At 37.9% G+C, this 20,377-nt stretch overlaps 1 protein-coding gene across 1 annotated transcript in view; it reads left to right on the plus strand.

Moving 5' to 3' along the window:
- Nucleotides 1-20,377, plus strand: part of LOC150087474 (uncharacterized) — a 223,247-nt gene that overhangs the window by 40,762 nt on the left and 162,108 nt on the right. Inside the window, exon 6 of the mRNA XM_090372498.1 lies at nucleotides 10,072-10,229. Within this exon, the coding sequence (XP_090228624.1) occupies nucleotides 10,072-10,229 (158 nt within the window). The remainder of the gene's footprint in view (nucleotides 1-10,071; nucleotides 10,230-20,377) is intronic.

Below are 20,377 nucleotides of genomic sequence, written 5' to 3' on the forward strand. Positions count from 1 at the left end.
TTATTGGTAGGTTAGGAATTTAGAAGCAATAAGATATGATCCAAATGCTGCTAACAAGCATGTATTTGATAAGTAGTTTGCTGGCGAGATGACTGTTAGCCCGACAGACAGCACAGTAGCATGAAAGATATAAATAAATATACTAGAGTAAGAGTTCCATCCATTGTAGTTGTATATCTTTGTTGAATAGGCAGCTCGGGCTAAAGGAAGGAGAACGGAAGTAGGATGTAGAATAGCAATAGTACCTCAATCCCCCTCGAATTGCTCTAATAGTTCATGAGGTATGAAGGAAAATAGTGTTATATTTTCCTTCATACCTCATGACAATTAGATTTAAATATTAAATAGCATAAATGAGGGTATTGGCTCCTATGTTAATGCTATTGTCCTGTGACAATTAGACATTATACTTGCATGGGTTATATATGTACTTAACTTATTTATACATTATTACTTATTAAATTATGGTACTACTTGGGAGCCTAGGTTTGTAGTGGCCCCAATCAACCCACTAGTTATATATAAATCTAGCCCTGGGATGTATAGCCTTATATATAAAAATATATAACTTACATACATATAAAAACAACAAATTAATGTAAATTTAAAGAAGATTAGAGAAAGCTGGAGAAATTGGAGAAAATTAGCAAAAGTTAGTGAAAATTAACATTCTCCCTCATGGCCATACCTCTGCTACTTCCTCAGGAGCTTTGAGCCATACTAGAGGAATGTATTATACATATCTGTTTCTGTAATCTCTATACCAGTTTTGCTAGGTTAACTTTAGGTAATTACTTGGCAAATAATTTGGAATAATCAGAGTAAATTTTTTTGAATATATGTACTTAAATTTAAATAGACAGGGTGGTTTACGTATATGACAGCAAACTGTGATAGGAGATTCAAAGCCCTACAGGTATGTATCAGATTGAAATATCATAGTACCTCACCTCCATATCCTGCGGTGGTCAGTCTGAAAATGTTCAATTTTCCCGCAATTTTCAGATGATATGAAGGTTGGTAGGGTTGTTAATGAAAGGATGGTACACTACTGAAGCAGGATCTAGAAAAGTTGAGCAGATGGGCAGAGAGGTGGCAACTGAAGGTTAACATTGACAAATGCAAAAAAGTAACCCCAGAGTAACGTATCAACTGTGTGGTACTACACTGACAGTGGTAGAGAATGAAAAGGACCTGGGGGTAACTGTGCAGGCAGATATGAAGTTTTTTGAGCAGTGCAGATGGTCTGCAAGAGTAACTCGTGGTGTCTTGTCAATGATATACAGGAATTTTTCTAGCAGGGATAAGGAGGTGATTATCCTCTTGCATAAGGCAATGGTCAGGCCACACCTTGAATACTGAATATAGGTCTGTAGGCTTCATTTTAGGAAAGATTTGAGCTACTAAAATGAGTACAGAGGGCAAGGAGATTAGTGAGCATTACAAAGGGTTGCTGTTACCAAGATAGGCTTAAGTTCTTTTTTTTTTTTTTTTGGTAGTTTTTGGCGCATAGACTTCTGTGGCCATAATGCACCTCCCAAGGTTTTTGTAGTACTTTGATCCAAGCCCGAGGCGGGAATCTAACCTGCGACCTTTGGGTTGCCAGGCAGGCACTTTACCCACCCGGCTAGCTCGGTCGGCACTTAAGTTCTGCAAATTGCAGCATCTGGAGACTACGCACTGCGAGGTGATCCGATTGAGGTGTATAAGGCCTTGGATGGTTTTGGCAAGCTGAATGCTGATGGGATTCTTCCTCTTGCCCAGATTCCACACCCGAGGGGCATAAATTCAAATTGAGGCAAGACAGTTGTAGAATAGATGTGCAGAAATTTGCCTTTAGGTTAATTGCCATAACAAGCTTCCATCTGTCATTGTGGAAGTTGACAGCTTAAATAAATTCAAGGCTGAATTTGACAAATTTTTGGAGTGAATGGATGGGTGAAATGGGAAGGGTTTTTTTTATGGTTGATGCTATATAAGCTTGCTTTCTTGCATCATATGCCTGTGCTAATGCTAACGCTATAAGGTGAAAGCAATTTGCATAACAAAAGAAAATATAATTATATCATAAATAATCTATATCCATATAAATAAAGTAAATATAAAGAGCTACAGCATTTATCCATCAATATAATCTTATGCCAAGGATGCATTATGAAAATGCAAGTAAAGGATTATATCTTTGCATTGAATTGTTTGGGCATGTTTCTATAAATAATGTATCATTCACAAATAAAGTAAGGTGTAACAATAATATAGTGTTATGTAGTATTTGTGGTCTGGCCTGGTTTTCATTGTTTATCAAATAATTGCTAAAAGTCCATGCAATTTCTTATAATGGACAAAATATAACTTGCAGTATCAAAGACCAGCATTGGCTCTGGAATGAACAACCCCACAAGGCCTCTCTTTATTTGTAACTTTTAAATAGCAGCTAAGATCTGGTTCAGTGCTGGGCCCATTGTTGTTTTCAATATTTATTAATTTTATTGATGAAGGTATATCAGGCATAATGTCAAAGTTTGCAGATGATACAGATGTTGGCAGAGTGGTTAATGATAGTAATGATGGTATGCTACTGCAACAAGATTTAGAAAAATTAGGTCGATTGGCTGAGAAATGGCAGTTGAAGTTTAACATTGACAAATGCAAGGTACTGCATTTGCATAGCAGTAATCTCAAAGTAACTTATCAATTGTGTGTAACTACACTCAGGGTAGAAAAAATTAAAAAGAACTGGGGATAATTGTGCAGTCAGATATGAAATTCTCTGAGCAGTGAAGATATGTTGCCAGGACAGCTAAGGGGGTTTTGTCAATGATATACAGAAACTTTGCTAGTAGGGATAAGGAGGTGATTATGTCTTTGTACAAGGCTATGGTTAAGCCACATCTAGAGTATTGTAACCAGTGCAGAGAAGGTTAACCAAATGAAAAAAATAAGGTGGTCTTATCTAGAAAGGTTTGCTTCAATTTTGCAAATTGCAGCATCTGGAGGCTAAGCACCTGCAGGGTGATACGATTGAGGTGTTTAAGGCCTTGAATGGATTGAGTAAGCTGAACATGAATGGCATTCTTCCACTTGCTTAGACTACATGCATGATGGGGGGCATAAATTTAAGTTGAGGAAGGATGGTTGCAGGATAGATGTGTGGAAGTTTACTTTCAGCCAGTGGGTGATTGATTGTTGGAATAGGCTTCCATCTGTTGTTATGGAAGTGAATGGTTTGAATAAATTCAAGGAAGAACTAGACAAATTATTGGAAGTGATGGAGTGGTTACGTGGGTTTTTTTTTTTTTTTTTGGCTGATGCTTCATAAGCTTGCTTTCTTGCATCATATGCCACTACTACTACTTCTGTTCCAGGGAAATTAATGGAGGCACTGGTTAAAGAAGCATTGAAGGGTCATCTAGACAAGACTTCAGTTATAACTCGGCCCCGGGTGCCGAGCGATTGTGATTGAGCATTTTCTCTGTGCTTAAAGCGAGATTATCTAAAAGCGATTTATAGTTCTTTTAAGTTCCTATCCTTAAGAAATTTATTTATTTAATAACAGCTCCTGTTACAAAAGTACTTGGACAGAGCAAGAAAGAAAAACCATCTTTCTTTATTTTTCTTACTTTTATTACTAACACTTACTACTTTACACTTGATCACACCAGGCACTGCTCCTGCCTCCCCGTGGCAGGGCCAGAAACCTTGGCAGAAAAGCTAATCTGCCAAGGGCCAAAAGGAGCAAACGTGGATCAAAATGCGATTCCGCCTCTAGAGCCAACAAGTTTTCGGCTAGAGTTAGATATTGAACATGACATGTCGCAGCCCAAGAGGTTTAAAACCACTTTCTCAGTAACAGATTTTCCTACATTCCTTATAATGCACTCTCTTGCAGATCAGCCTCTCAGTAAGCTCTCTCCATTCCTTATTTAGAAACACCTGGAAAGTCTGGCAGGATCTCCCAAGACAATCAAGAGACTACAATCAGGGGACCTTCTAGTGGAAACAATGAACCATAAACATTCAGAGAAATTGCTAAAACTTATAAACTTTGCTGGAATTCCAGTAAAAGTTTCTTCCTGTGCAATCCTAAATACATCCAAGGGTGTTATATCCAGTTGGGATCTATTGAATGACACAGAGGAGGAGATAATATAAGCGCTTCAAGATCAAAATGTCATTGCTGTGAAAAGAATTATGGTTAAAAGAGAAAATACACTCACACCTACAAGGAATATTATTCTAACCTTTAGCACGCCAAATCTACCACCATTGATAAAAGCAGGCTATCTACTTTGCCGCATTAGACCATACATTCCTAATCCATTGAGATGTTTTAAGTGCCAAAAGTATGGCCACTCTCAAACGGTGTGCAGAGGAAACCAAGTTTGTCCTAATTGTGGGTCCTCTGACCACACCCAAAGTGACTGCTTCACAAAAGAAATGACTTGCCTCAACTGTAAAGGAAACCATCCTGCTTATTCAAGGACATGCTACAAATGGAAAACTGAAAAGAAGATTGTGAAATATAAGATTGAAAATAAAGTAATCTTTCAAGAAGCACAGCAAGTAATTGCTCCCAGTATGACTAAGCATACATACACTAATATTGCGCAAAAATATCAATCAGTGGCCACCCAAACTGATGTTACAGTCCCTTCAAACATTTCAATCTCTGACTGGACTCAGACTGTTCTCTCTCAGCAACAGTCCAATATCCCTAAGCAGTTGAACCAGGCAAGTAATACTGCACTTACAGTACCAGCTACATCTTCTTCTCCTCCCCCAGTGATTGCTCCTACATTGAATAATTAAAAAAGAATATCCAAGACGCATCCATAAGATCCAGACGCATCCAGAAGATACAATTGACTCATCCAGACAGGAAAAACCGATCTTACAAATATATGCAGAAGAAGAAATGGACACTGGTATGCCATTCTTCTCAAAAAAAGACAAACCAAACCCTGAACGTCACAAGCCAGTCACTTGCTGTATCTGCAGTCAGATACAGCTTCTTCTACTAAACACCAGTAATACCTTATATACTAAAATGGAATTGTAGAGGATTTCGTAGCAACCTTAATGATATTCAAGTCTTAATTTACCGCTACTCTCCAGTTGGTTTCTGTCTACAGGAAACCTATCTAACTCCTCAAATTTCCACCAACATAAAGAACTATATCATCTATCGACAAGATCGTAATACTTCAAATGCCACCCTTGGGGGTGTAGCCATATTGGTCAGCGCAAAGATTCGGACCAAGCAAATTGTTTTGCAAACTGAAATTGAAGTTGTTGCCATATGTTTGATAACCCAGATTGCGTTAACATTAGTATCAGTCTATCTCCCACCAAGTCATACCTTCTCTTACCAGGATCTTGAAACCTACTAATGCAGTTATCTTCCCCTGGGGGATTTCAATGGCCACCACCCCTTATGGGGATTGACAAAATTAGATACACATGGCCGACTAATTGAAACCTTTCTGGATAAGCAAAACCTACTGTTCTTAATACTGATGCACCCACTCGCATGCAATTACCAACTGGACAAACTTCTGCAATCGATCTATCAATATGCTCCCCAATTCTGTTTAAAATCATAGAATGGTCTGTTATGGACGATCCCATGGGCAGTGACCATTTTCCGATTATTTGTGATCTGCTCACTGCACAACCACCATTAGCCCAACGCTGCAGGAAATGGAAGTTCTCTCAAGCCATCTGGGCCAAATTTCAGTCACTTGTCACCCTGGATGAGCAATATATACAAACTCAGTCGATAGATGAAGCCACAGATTATATCACTTCACACCTACTCTCTGCAGCTAAATGTTCAATTCGATTGTCGAATCCCCAGACCCGATGGTACCTTAACTATTGGTGGAATGAAGAATGCACAAAAGCAAAGAGGTTAAAAAAATAAAGCATGGAATTTATTTCGTAGATCCCTAACCACAGCTAATCTCATCAACTACAAGAAGCTAAGAGCAAAAGCACACCTCATTCAAAGGCAATCTAAGAAGAATTCTTGGATTCAGTTTGCACCTACCATAAACAGAAACACTAACTCCAGGTTAATATGAAAGAAAATCAGGCAGATTTCTGGGAAATTTCCAACCACTCCTTCACCAATTCTTTCACGGAATGGGCAAGAACTCTTTACTCTTGATGACATAGCAAAAGCCTTGGGCAAAACCTTTGCCCAAGTTTCAGCAGCATCAACTTATTCTCCGGATTTTCAGAAAATAAAGAACAAGACTGAACAATGAGCCATCAACTTTCGAACCTCAGTTTTCCTTCCATATAACCAGCCTCTTCAATATCATGAACTTCTACATGCCATTAAAACAACACGCAACAGTATCACTGGGCCAGATGGAATATCTTATATCATGTTACAAAACCTTGGTGACAAAAATTTACAAATACTGCTGGTCTACTATAACTGAATATTTATGGAAAACATTTATCCCAGCCTCTTGGCATCATGCCACAGTTCTTGCCTTTTTGAAACCTGGAAAAGTCCCTACCAGTCCGTACAATTACCGACCAATTTCCCTCTGCAGTTGCCCCAGTAAATTACTTGAAAAAATTATCCATAATCGACTTGTTTGGATCATCAAAACACAACACCTAATGAGTAATAATCAGCATGGCTTTCGTAAGAACTAGTCCTCCTTAGATCTCATGATCAAGGCCGAGTCTGAAATTCACAATGCCTTTGTAAAAATTGAATACCTTGTTATGATTTCCATAGACATAGAGAAGGCATTTGGCACTACCTGCATCATGGCATTCTCAGTGACCTCCATGCTCTTGGTCTATGAGGTAAACTTCCTATATTCATCAGGAACTTTCTCCAGAATCGTAAGGAGCGGCAGTGCGTAGAACACGCTTCTTGATTAGACCGGGGTTCGAGCCCGTCACCACCAAATACGGAGGATGCGGAAAGGTCAGGGAATGACCACCGCATATCCCGGAGCAATATGGCCTTAGTTGCTAATGCTCCTAAAAAAAAAACCAAATAACAAATCCAGAATCGTTCGTTCCACAACTCGCTTTCTATGACATTTTTACAGGAAGAAGCAGTACCACAAGGCTCTGTACTGAGTACAACCCTTTTTGCCCTTAAAATTGATTCCATCACAAAAGAACTTCCAAATACAATTGAGACCTATCTTTATGCCAATGATCTCTCCATTTCTTGCTACTCTCAGAATATGAGATCTATAGAACAGCAATTGCAGATATCCTTGATATAAAAGGCGCCTCCGTAGCCAGGTGGGAAGGAGCAGCAGTGCGTAGCACACCCTTCTTGATTAGACCGGGGTTCGAGCCCGTCACCACCAAATACGGAACATGCGGAAAGGTCAGGGAATGACCACCGCACCGGAGCAATATGGCCTTAGTTGCTAATGCTCCTAAAAAACCAAATAACAACAACAACAACAACAACCTTGATATAAAATCCAAAGGTGGGCAGGACTCAATGGCTATCATCTATCACAGCAGAAAACTGTTGCAATCCACTTTTGTAATCAACAAAAAATGCATACAGACCCTGAACTTCAGATGTCAAACTTTACCATTCCAGTGACTAATAACATCAGATTCTTGGGATTAATCCTTGACGAAAAATTAAATTTCCTTGAGCACATTAAATTTTTGCATACCTCCTGCCTCAAAAAGCTGAACATACTAAGAGCTTTATCTACCTTGTCTTGGGGAGCAGACTGTACATCTTTGCTGCTCTTATATAGGACATTGATCAGATCCTGTTTGGATTATGGTGCTCCACTCTATGATTCTTCCCGTAAGAGTACACTACGATGGCTGGATCCTATACAGCATAGTGCATTGCGGATTGCACTGTGCTGTATAGTAAAGGAAATTGTCCCTATTATAGTTTTTAATCATTGCATTATATATAGGGGAAGCATTCAGTAGCAAAGGAAATGCAAATTGATTTGCACGAAGTTTGGAAAGATGCAGTAAGTGTGATTAACTTTATTGAAAGTAGAAGCTTAAATAGCAGACTTTTCACTATACTTTTTAATGAAATGGGATCAGCTTATCAAATGCTTCTTTTATATACGAAAGTGAGGCGGCTTTCCAGTGGTAAGTGTTGCAATGTCTTTTTGGCCTCAAATATGAAGTTTATTGTTTTTATCAGATACAGATCAGAACCTTTCTCAATTGTTTACAAATCAAAAATGGCTTGGAAAACTTAGCTACCTTGCTGATATATTTGAAAAAATTAATGATATAAATTTAAGCCTTCAAGGACAGGGAACAGGTTTATTAATACTCAGTGATAAAACAGAACTTTCAAAAATAAACTTAACCTTTGGAAAACTGAAATTCAGCATAATATTACTGAAATGTTCCCATGTTTTTCTGATTTTGTTAATAGCAATGATATTGACATTTTACAATTTAGGGATATCATTGCCACCCACCTAACAATGCTAATTAAGAATTTTTCCAAACGATTTAATGTCCAGAAAAAAAAGTTGCATTGGATTCATGATCCCTTTGCATTTGAAATTTCTTTATGTCCCAAAATTACCATTGAGCAAAAGGAATATCTTATTGACCTGATGTCTGACGAAGCATTACGTGCTCGTTTCAAGACTACTTGTGAAAAATTTTGGCTTTCTTTTTGACACAAGTATTCAGAATTATTAAAATTGGTGATACAAGCATTGCTACCTTTCGGGTCTACATATTTATACCGATGAGCCAAAACATTATGACCACCTACCTAATATGATGGTTTGGTTTGGTTTGGTTTTTTTTTTTTAGGAGCACTAGCAACTAAGGCCATATTGCTCCGGGATATGCAGTGGTCATTCCCTGACCTTTCCGCATCCTCCGTATTTGGTGGTGACGGGTTCGAACCCCGGTCTAATCAAGAAGCGTGTGCTATGCACTACTGCTCCTTCCCACCTGGCTACGGAGGCGCCTATATGATGGTACTCCACATGCAGTCAAAACAGCTTGTACCCGGTGAGGCATGGACGCTACAAGATTTCTAAATGTGTCTTGTGGTACCAACACATAACCAGCAGATCCTTTAACTCCTGTAAGGTCTGTGGTTGAGACACCACACATAGATCAGAGTTGCTGTTCCAACACAAACCACAGATGCTCGATGGGATGGGCGCCTCCGTAGCCAGGTGGGCAGGAGCAGCAGTGCGTAGCACATGCTTCTTGATTAGACTGGGGTTCGAGCCTGTGGCCACCAAATACGGAGGATGCGGAAGGTCAAGAAATGACCACCGCATATCCCCAGAGCAATATGGCCTTAGTTGCTAATGCTCCTAAAAAACAAATAACAACAACATTTTTGTTGAACCTTTAGATTCCTCTTTCGGAGTAACAGACATACTATTGGATATTCTGTTGCCCTGATCAGCTTGACATGTTAATTCTTTACACTCATATACATCACAGTTGTATATGGGTGTACAATTGTGATGGTAAATCCATTCATTCTTTTTATGCGGGGCAGTTTCAACGAGAACAGTGTACATAAAAGGGAATAGTGAAGAACAACAATGATAGCAGTAACAAAACAAAAAAATTAATCATTAGCAAGCACAAGAAAAGAAGAGGGAGTGGTTGTGGACCTTAGCCATCCAACTGAAAGATCAATTACTGTTTGGTTAATAAGGAAGAATTTTTTGACAACTAGTTTGAGTGTGAAATATAAGCTTTAGTTAGTCCAGTGAATGAAGGGGGAAAAAGAAATACCAGTAGGTGTAGAAGTGTAGCTTGAATCATCCATATATCTTTCCGATAAGAAAGACCAGTAGTTGATTAAATAATCACAGTATAACAACAGTACTAATTAAAATTGATAGAACACCTCAGTATCAGTATTTTTTTGCTATAGTGTTTAATATTGCCATTGAGCAAAAAAAAATTGATAGATAGCATTATTAGTCTATTTTTTTATTTTCTAAAGAAATTTTTGTAGAAATTTCTAAAAATGCTAATATTTTTGAAATGAATAGATATTTAATTAATATTACTGTATATTTCTTTTTTTTCTCCCTCATTCTGAAGCTGAAGATTGGGATACGCCATTTAAGCCTTTCTTAAAGCATACTCCCATTCGTGTTGAAGTAGTAGGAAATGTGACTTTACTTGATAAAAATTTTATTTTTGACCAGGTGATTGATTTTGTATACTTTCAACCAGGAGCCAGTCTTCAAATGTTTGAGGTAAGCATAACTCTTAATATATGTTCTTTACTTCTTTACATTAGCATTAGCATTAGTAGAGGCATTTGATGCAAGAAAGCAAGCTTATGCAGCATCAGCCAAAAAAAAAAAAAAAAAAAAACCCACTTCCACTTCACCCCTCTGTTCGTTCAAAATACCTGTCCAGCTGAGCCTTAAACTTATTTAGGCTATCAACCTCCACCACAAGGGATGGAAGTCTGTTCCACCAACCAACCACCCGCTGGCTAAAGGCAAATTTCTGCACGTCTATCCTACATCTGTCTTTCCTCAATTTGAATTTATGCCCTCTCAGGTGATTTTTCTGAGCTAGAGGAAGAATCCCACCAGCATTGAGCATGCTTAAACCATTCAAGGCTTTATACACCTCTATCAGATCACCTCGCTGGTGCCTAGTCTCCAGACACTGTAATTTGCAAAACTTAAGCCTTTCTTCGTAAGAGCACCCCTTTGTTCCATTCACTAATCTTGTTGCCCTTCTCTGTACTCGTTCCAGCAGCTCTACATCCTTCTTGAAATGAGGCCTCCAGACCTGTATACAGTACTCTAGGTGTGGCCTGACCATCGCCTTATACAATGGAATAATCACCTCCTTATCCCTGCTGGAAAAATTCCTGTATATCATTGACAATACTCCATGAGCTACTCTTGCAGCCCGTCTGCACTGCTCAGAGAACTTCATATCTACCTGCACAACCACCTCCAAGTCCCTTTCATTCTCTACCACTGTCAGTGTAGTACCACAGAGTTGATACGTTGCTCTGGGGTTGCTGTTTCCCATGTGTAGTACTTTACATTTGTCAATGTTAAACTTCATTTGCCACCTCTCAGCCCATCTGCTCAACCTTTCCAGATCTTGTTGCAGCAGCATAGTGTCAGTAGTGTCCTTGACAACCCTGCCAACCTTTGTATCGTCTGCAAACTTGGACATTAAGCCCGATATACCATCATCAATATCATTTATAAATACAGAAAACAATAATGGACCCAACACTGAGCCCTGAGGAACTCCACTAATAACATCAGTCCACGATGAGCAGTGTCCATTGATTACCACTCTCTGTCTTCTCCCCCTCAACCACCCCTTTATCCATAGCAGCAATTTGCCTCCAATGTCACACTGCTCCAATTTGTGTAGCAGTCTTCCATGTGCAACAGTATCAAAAGCCTTTCTAAGATCCAAGTATATAATATCAAAGTTATTCCCTGCATCCAGTTCTTTTGTGACTGCATCATAGTATCCAATCAAGTTAGTCAGGCAAGACTTCCCCTTAACAAAACCATGCTGTGTCTGAGCTATAACTGAAGTCTTGTCTAAATGATCCTGCAGTGCTTCTTTAACCAGTGCCTCCATTAATTTTCCTGGAACAAAAGTTAAGCTCACAGGTCTATAATTACTTGTGTCAGCCTTTGATCCTCCTTTGTGAATTGGGGGTCACATTTGCACATTTCCAGTCTATGGGTACCTCCCCTGAGTCCAAGGAAGCTCTCATAATTATGGCTAAGGGTTTGCTTACTTCCTTTGCTGCCTCCTTTAATATAACTGGATAGATCCCATCCACCCCGGGTGCCTTTCTTGTGTTTATCTTCAACAGTTTCTCCTCCACTTTACTCCCAGTTATTTCAAGATTCTGTAGCTTACTGCTAGAGTTGAATACACCTCTGGCATTCCCCTCACTGAATAACTCCTCATTTGTGAATGTCGATGCAAAATATTCATTTAGTTTGTTAGCTACCTGAGCAGGATTATCAACAGTTAAACTATCGATATCAAGTGGACCAATCTGATTCATCCCCTTCCTTCTAGAGTTTACATAAGTAAAGAACTCTTTGCTGTTTTTCTTTGCATCCCTTGCCAAGGATTTCTCGTAATCTGCCTTCGCCTGCCTAACCTCCTTTGTAACTTGGTTGCATATCAACTTGTATCTATCATAGGCTTCTGTGTCATGTGTTAATTTGTATGTATCCCATGCATTTTTCTTCTCTGCCATATGCCTCATTAGTTCATCTGACATCCATTTTGGCCTAAACCTTGAACAATATTTCTTAGTTGGTATGTAAAGCCTAGTAACTTCCAAGATAAGTTCTTTGAATGCTTCCCATTTTGAATTTGATGTTGGTAACATCATCAGTTGGTCCCACTGTATAGAATTTAAATACTGTCTCAGTCCATCGTAGTCGCCTTTACGGAAGCAATAACCCTTCCCTTTACCCTTAATGGTAGTTACCTCTTTGAGTAAATCCCACTTCAGCACACTGTGATCACTGCCACCTAGTGGTTCATTTATCTGCAGATTCTTAATGCATGAAGAATCACTGCTGATAATCAAATCAAGAGTATTACTCCCTCTAGTTGCCTCCCGAACATGCTGATGTAGAAAACAATCATCCAATAAATCCACAAAAGCCCTGCTAGTGTGTGAGTAACCAGCCCCCAAATTCCAGTCAATATCTGGGAAATTAAAATCTCCCATTATAAGACACTCTGATTTACTGGCCCACTCTATTTCCCTGTACAGTTCCTTATTATACTCATCAGAGTCATTAGGCCTATAGCACACTCCTACTCTCAATTTTGATCTCCCAATGTTTATGTCACACCAAACTGACTCCACACTGCACTGTCCAGCGATGTCGACTGGCTTCACTTCCTTGGTTTTTATGTGTTTCTTAACTAATAGCATAACCCCTCCCCCCTTCCTATCCTGTCTATCCTTTCTGTAGACGTTGTACTCCCCAAATTGCAGTTCTGCATCCCTTATATCTGTGTGACACCACGTCTCTGATATCCCAACAATATCTGCCTTCGATATTTTGAGCAATACCTCAAATTCATCAAATTTATTTACTAAACTCCTAGCATTGGTGTACACGCAAGTATACCTGCACCTGTTTCTATTCTTAGCTACCCTAACACAACCCATGTGTTTACTTGTACCGCAATGGCTCCCAGCAGTCTCTGAAATACCATGCATCTTGTTTTTCAGGCTTCTGCTCATTCTAATAGAAGCAGTGCAAGAATCTCTTTCACCTTTGCCAGTGGCTACTGTCAATCTATTGGTCTTTGTCTCCCCCCAAGCTAGCAGTTTTCCGACCCACCTAACACTGCCTCGATAGCATCAGCAAATATTCTTGCACCCTTTCTATTTAAGTATATCCCATCCCTGTAGAAGCAATCTCTCCTGTTAACAAGTAAAACTCTACATATGTAAACTCTAGATGGAAGGGGTTGAATCAGATTGGTCCACTTGATATTGGTGGTTTGACTGTTGATGATCCTACTCGGATACCTGACCAACTGAATGAGTATTTTGCATCTGCATTGGCACATGAGGAATTCTATAAGGAAGGGGAGGACAGAAGTTTACTAAACTCTAGCAGGGAGCTAAATGATTTTGTAATAAAGGAGAGCAGAGTGGAGGAGAAATTGTTGAAGTTATCATAAAAAAGACATCTGGGGCAGATGGAATCTATCCAGTTATATTGAAGGAGGCAGTGAGGGAAGTAAGCAAACCCTTAGCCATAATTTTGAGAGCATCCTTAGATGAATCAGGGGAGGTCCTCATGGACTTGAGATGTGCAAATTTATCCCCAATTCACAAAGGGGTTTCAAAGGGTGACACAAATAATTATAGACCTGTTAGTTTACCTTCTGCTCTGGGGAAAATAATGGAGTCACTGATTAAAGAAGTGATGCAGGATCACCTAGACAAGGCTACAGTAATAGTTCATACACATCATGGGTTTGTTAAGGAAAAGTCCTGTCTGACCAATTTGATTCAATACTACGATGTAGTCACAAAGGAACTGGATGCAAAAAGTAATTATTAGTGGAGTCCCCCAGGGTTCCGTGCTGGGCCTATTGTTGTTTTGTGTTTTTATTAATGATATTGATGAAGGTATATCAGGTTTAATGTCCAAGTTTGCAGATGATCAGATGATACAAAGGTTGACAGAGTTGTTAATGATAGTAAAAACAGTATGCTACTGCAACAGGATCTAGAAATGTTAGGTAGATGGGTTGAGAAGTGGCAACTGAAGTTTAATATTGACAAATGCAAAGTACTGCATAGAAACGTACCGTACCAACTGTGTGGTACTACACTCAGGGAGGTGGAGAATGAAAAAGACCTGGGGGTAATTGTGCAATCAGATATGAAGTTCTCTGATCAGTGCAGACGGGCTGCCAGAGCGAATTATTGCAGCAATATGGCCTTAGTTGCTAATGCTCCTAAAAACCAAATAACAAAACAAAACAAACAAAAAGAGCGAATTATGGAATTTTGCTAGCAGAGACAAGAAGGTGATTATACTTTTGTATAAGGCAATGGTCAGGCCACACACCTTAAGTGCTGCTTACAGGTCTGGATATCTCATTTTAGGAAGGATGTAGAGTTGCTAGTACGAGTACAGAGAAGGGGGGCAACAAGACTGGTGAGAGGAACAAAGGGGTTCTCTTACCAGGAAAGGCTTAAATTCTGTAATTTGCAGCATCTGGAGACTAGGTACCTGCTAGGTGATCTGATTGAGGTGTACAAAGGCCTTGAATGGTTTGATGGGATACTTCCACTTGCTCAGATTAGAAACCTGAGGAGGCATAGATTCAAATTGAGGAAAGACAGTTGTAGAATAGATGTGTGGAAGTTTGCCTTTAGCCAGGTAGTTGATTGCTGGAACAGATATCCATCTATTTTGGAAGTTGATAGCTTAAATCAATTTAAGGCTGAACTAGACAAACATTTGGACTGACTGGATGGGTGAAATGGGAAGGTTTTTTTTATTGATTTATTTATTATTTATTTTTTTTGGCTAATGCTGTGTAAGCTTGCTTTCTTGCATCATATTCATCAACTAATGCTAATGTTTGAATGGTTAATTTGAATAAATGTAATCTCTTTATTTTAAGGAAATGAATTAATAATTAAATTTAGTATTATATTTTAAAATATAAAACTTGTGAATTTATTGTAGCTTAATTAAATTTTTAGAATTTTGTTGAAATTTTTATAGCTATATATATATATATATATATATATATATATACATACATACATATATGCAGTGGTGAGCTGTGAATATTTTAACAATGGGCTCGCAGTTTTTCCGACTTTCTACCGAGTAAATTTGATCGGTCACGGAAATGACGTCATCCGCGGCTTCCACTAGAGGCGCTTCGCACGCTCGCACTACTAGTAGTGTGATTAAAGCACGTGACGCATTTTTTGACTGGTATGATATCTTGAGTCAGTGGCGGATTTAGGGGGGGTGGACCGATGCGACTTATTACCCCTTAACCATGTGTATAAGTGAATGTGTAGAACGTTCCTAGGTCTATATAAAAAAAAAAAAACTTAAAAACCTGGTCATCATGCTTCGCCTTACAATGATAACTGGATACGACAGTGTCTGGAGTTCTTTAGAATTAACTTTTTAGAATTTTTGAATACTATGACGTCACAGTCATGCTACCTGAAGTTACTACTGCAGTAAGTATGATTGCAACGATACAAATATTTGTCAACAATTTCTTTTTTCGTCTCGCATTTTCGTTACATTCCATTGTTAGGTGCCCCTAACAGCTGCGTATGTCACTTCAACTACAAGATCGGTACATCAATCGGTGCTATTTTACAGAGCTATTTAGATACGTTGCACCTGCGAGTATACATCTCTTACTTTAGTTATCATAAATCCATTGTATCTTGTCTTCCAGAAATTATGAAAATCTGTGAATAATCAATAAAATATTTACAATAAGAAAGCTCTTTTATTTCGTAATCGATATATACAAATCAAAATACCTAAAAGAAATGCGAAGGATGCTTCACATAAGCCATCTACTGTGCGTGCTCGACACATGCGCAACTTTTTTATTCATCTTTTTTTTAACAACTAGGGAAAATATAATGGATACCAGTAGTGTAGCTACCCTTTTTCGGGCCCGGAGGCAAAGAGCATGTTCGGGCCCCTACTTAATTAATGAAAATTGCAAAAACAGGAGACAGCCAAAGACGCCGGGCCCCTAAAGGGCCAGGCCCGGAGGCAATTGCCTTGCCTGCCTACATGGTAGCTACACCACTGATGGATACATTTTTTTCATGATAAAATTCTAATAGTGAGAATAAAAAATAATATGAAATATTTCCCATATCACAAATAACATAAAAACTATCACAAAACATTCCACAATATAAAAACAAATATTACATAAAAAACAAACTAGAAAAAGTACACAAAAATCACAGATTACATGAAAAAAAATATTTCACAAATATTCAAGAAAAATTTATTCTAAAATTTTCCAATTTACTTCTTTATTAATATTTGTTGTTGATCTTCTGCTTTGCTCAATAGCTGAGCGATGATTACAGAGGAATGATTTGACGTAACGATCCAGATCAAATTGAAGCAATGGTTTTCCATTTAGATAAGAGGTATGGTCATCATAATCTGCAATGTGTTTAATTGTCACAATATTATTCATTACGCTGAAAGCTCACTCAGCTTCAGCACTGCTAATCGCAATGGTTTCAAAGATATTTTCTGGCTTTCTTAATTGAAAAGGTAATTTCACTCTATTTTAAAGATAACTGTCTTCGGCAAAATCTCTAAAATCATTAATTTTTATTTCATATTTTATCAGAAAACAAATTTCTTATTCGGTTTTCACCCTCTTGCCACCAAGACAAAAGTTCTTTCACATTCCACGATTTCAGGTAGCATATATTTAAAATTTCTTTCAATGGTATTGTTATTTTCTTTATTTAATTTAAAATTGCCCTGTTGTATTAATAACTTATCATTTAAGGATAACACAATGCATTTAATAACTTGTCACAAGGTAATTTTTTTACTTTCGATTTTGATTCCTTCAAATTCTTTCCACTTCAACATGCTCTCAATTTTAGCTTCAGAATTTTTTAAATTAGCAATAGCACTAATAGTTAGAATAATTAATTTATATGCTTTTACCATTGTGATTCTGTAAAGCTTCTGAAAGGTAAGAGAGCTCCTGCAGGATGTCGATCATTACTGCTAAATTGTTAAGAAATTCCAAATTTGAAGGTCGATTTAGTAATCCGGAATATTTAACTTCTGATTCAAAATGTTTGCACAAAGTGGGAATTCCTCCAACCCACAATTGCCGTCCGCAAGCTAAAAGCTGCTCATCATGGCCCGAACACACGACCGATCTTTATAGTTTCCACATCAAGTTCTTTTGCAATCATCCTTAATTTGCGCTAGTTTTTTGGAGATTGGTGATATAGTTTTTTTTTTTTTAATTATTGCCTGTATGCCATTATATTTTAGAACATTTTCTACACAGTGAAAGGCTCGACAAAGTTTCAAATCTGCCAACATTTCATCTTCGTAAAGTTTATATATCTTAGTTGCCTCAATTCCCCCCCCCCCTCTACACTGCTACTATCACTAGTTCTTTGAATACAGTGCAAAATGTCAGAATCACATGCATATTCAGTTACTGTGACCATGTAAACATAAACAGGAGAAATTAACTGGAATGTGTGGATCACTCACTTCTCCGAAAAACATATGCCCATTTGTCCGAGTAAAGGAGAACCACAACATAGGTTGACCAGGGGCTATTATCCGTGTCGGAATCTTCTTAATCCTCTGACTGACTATGGAAAGCATATTGACTAGCGTGACTTCTCAGTATGTGGCTGCATAGGTTTTACAGACACCACTAACATTGTGAAACGATAATCCCTTTCACCCTTAATTCGCACTTTCTAATTATCTAAATTGCCTAAAGGCCAGAGGTGAGAACAATGCATACAAAGTTCTTTCCTAATCTGTTCGTTACATGGAAATTTTCTTCGTTCAACAGGAACTATTTTAAATGTAATTACCAAGGGGAATAAAAAAAATTCGCTATAAAGAAGTTCGTTAAACAGAGGTCCGACTAATTAAATCAAAAATGAAGCAATTTTAAAATGCTGGGAATGGGCCCCCCTCGCCCCACTATAGTTTCGGCTCTGGATATTCAATAATTGCATTCAGCATTTCATTTGTAAAATAAATGATTGTCTCAACAATGGGCTCGGAAATTTAAAAAAAAATAACAATGGGCTCGCAAATTAAAAAAAAAAATAACAATGGGCTCTCATGAGTCCATGCGAGCCAACTATAACTCACCACTGCATATATATGTGTGTGTGCGTGTAAACTTAAATAAAAGGTAAAATAAAAATAAATAAAATGTATGCCAGTAAAGTGGAAAACCAGTAGAGTGAAGATGAACATAACAGATAAAACAGCAAAAAACACAAGAAAGGGGGGGGGGGGGAACTTGTGTTTTGTGCTTTTATCTGTAATGTTCATCTTCACTCTACTAGTTTTCCATGCTACTGGAATATATTTTATTTATACATACATATTTTATACATACATTTTATTTCACCTTTTATTTAAGTTTATTATATGCAACACACGGTTTTTGCATTTTTGCTGCCACTGATGTCTACTTTACTATCTTTATTTTTATTTAATTTTACATTTATTTTTGCTGTTGGATTTGCTGATCGATGCAATTTGATTTAATTTTAATTATATATATATATATATATATAAATAATGGCTTAAAGTTTAACGTAAAATAAAATAAGAAAATAAATAAATATTAAGCTGTCATTGCCATACTACTGGCTTATGTTTTAATTTTGTTTTATTTTGAAATTATCGGATATATATATATATATATATGTTATTTGTGAGGTTTTTGTATAAGTAATTTTCACAAATCTACATGCCTATCTTGCGACTGGCTGCATAGATAGAGCTCGTAAGTATATATATATTTTATGTAAATGTTGTGTATTATAGTTAAAAGTCATTCTCTAGCTAACTGAAGGTGAAATTAGAAAAGTAATTAGGATAGAAATAGACACTCCTGCCCTCATATTACACTAATAGCTCAGAGTGTGCAAGACTTTTAGTTGTAAGAAAGTAAATAGTATATGAAGTATATGTAGAGCGGATATCATCTTTTAAGGGCACAAAAGATGATATAGTTGTACATGTTGGCACTAATGATATTAAGAGTAGGAGACCGGCGGAATTACTTAACAAGTACAGGTCACTGTTGAAAAAAAGCCGTGAATTAGGGTTGAATTTGAAAGTGTCTGCAATTCTGCCCAGACATGATAGGAGGGAGTATATGATGAGAGCCCTGTCGATCAATTCGGCCCTGGAAAGATTGTGCAAGGCTCAAGGGGTAGAATTTTTTTCAGCATGGTCTGTACTTATTAACAGGAGAGACTGCTTCTACAGGGATGGTATACACTTAAATAGAAAGGGTGCAAGAATGTTTGCTGATGCTATCGAGGCAGTGTTAGGTGGGATGGAAAACTGCTAGATTGGAGGATACAAGGACTAATAGATTAACAGTAGCCACTGGCAGAGGTGAAAGTGATTCTTGCACTGCTTCTATTGGAATGAGCCGCAGCCTGGAAAATAAGATGCAGGATATTTCAGAGTCTGCTGGGAATCATTGGGGTACAATTAAACACATGGGTTGTGTTAGGGTAGCTAAGAAAATGAACAGGTGCATGTATACTTGCGTGTACACCAGTACTAGGAGTTTAGTAAATAAATTTGATGAATTTGAGGTATTGCTCAAAACATCAAAGGCAGATATTGTGGGGATTTCAGAGACGTGGTGTCACAGATATAAGGAATGCAGAACTGGAATTTGGGGAGTACAATGTCTACAGAAAGGATAGACAGGATAGGAAGGGAGGAGGGGTTATTCTATTAGTTAAGAAATACATAAAATCCAAGAAAGTGAAGCCAGTCGACATCGCTGGACAGTGCAGTGTCGAGTCAGTTTGGTGTGACATAAGCATTGGGAGATCAAAATTGAGAGTAGGAGTGTGCCATAGGCCTAATGACTCTGATGAGTATAATAAGAAACTGTACAGGGAAATAGAGTGGGCCAGTAAATCAGAGAGTCTTATAATGGGGGATTTTAATTTCCCAGATATTGACTGGAATTTGGGGGCTGGTCACTCACACACTAGCAAGGCTTTTGTGGATTTATTGGATGATTGTTTTCTACATCAGCATGTACGGGAGGCAACTAGAGGGAGTAATACTCTTGATTTGAT

The sequence above is a fragment of the Mastigoproctus giganteus genome, chromosome 4 (assembly GCF_048544385.1).
Source record: "Mastigoproctus giganteus isolate SK-2022 chromosome 4, ASM4854438v1, whole genome shotgun sequence".
In the NCBI taxonomy this organism is placed as follows: domain Eukaryota; kingdom Metazoa; phylum Arthropoda; class Arachnida; order Uropygi; family Thelyphonidae; genus Mastigoproctus; species Mastigoproctus giganteus.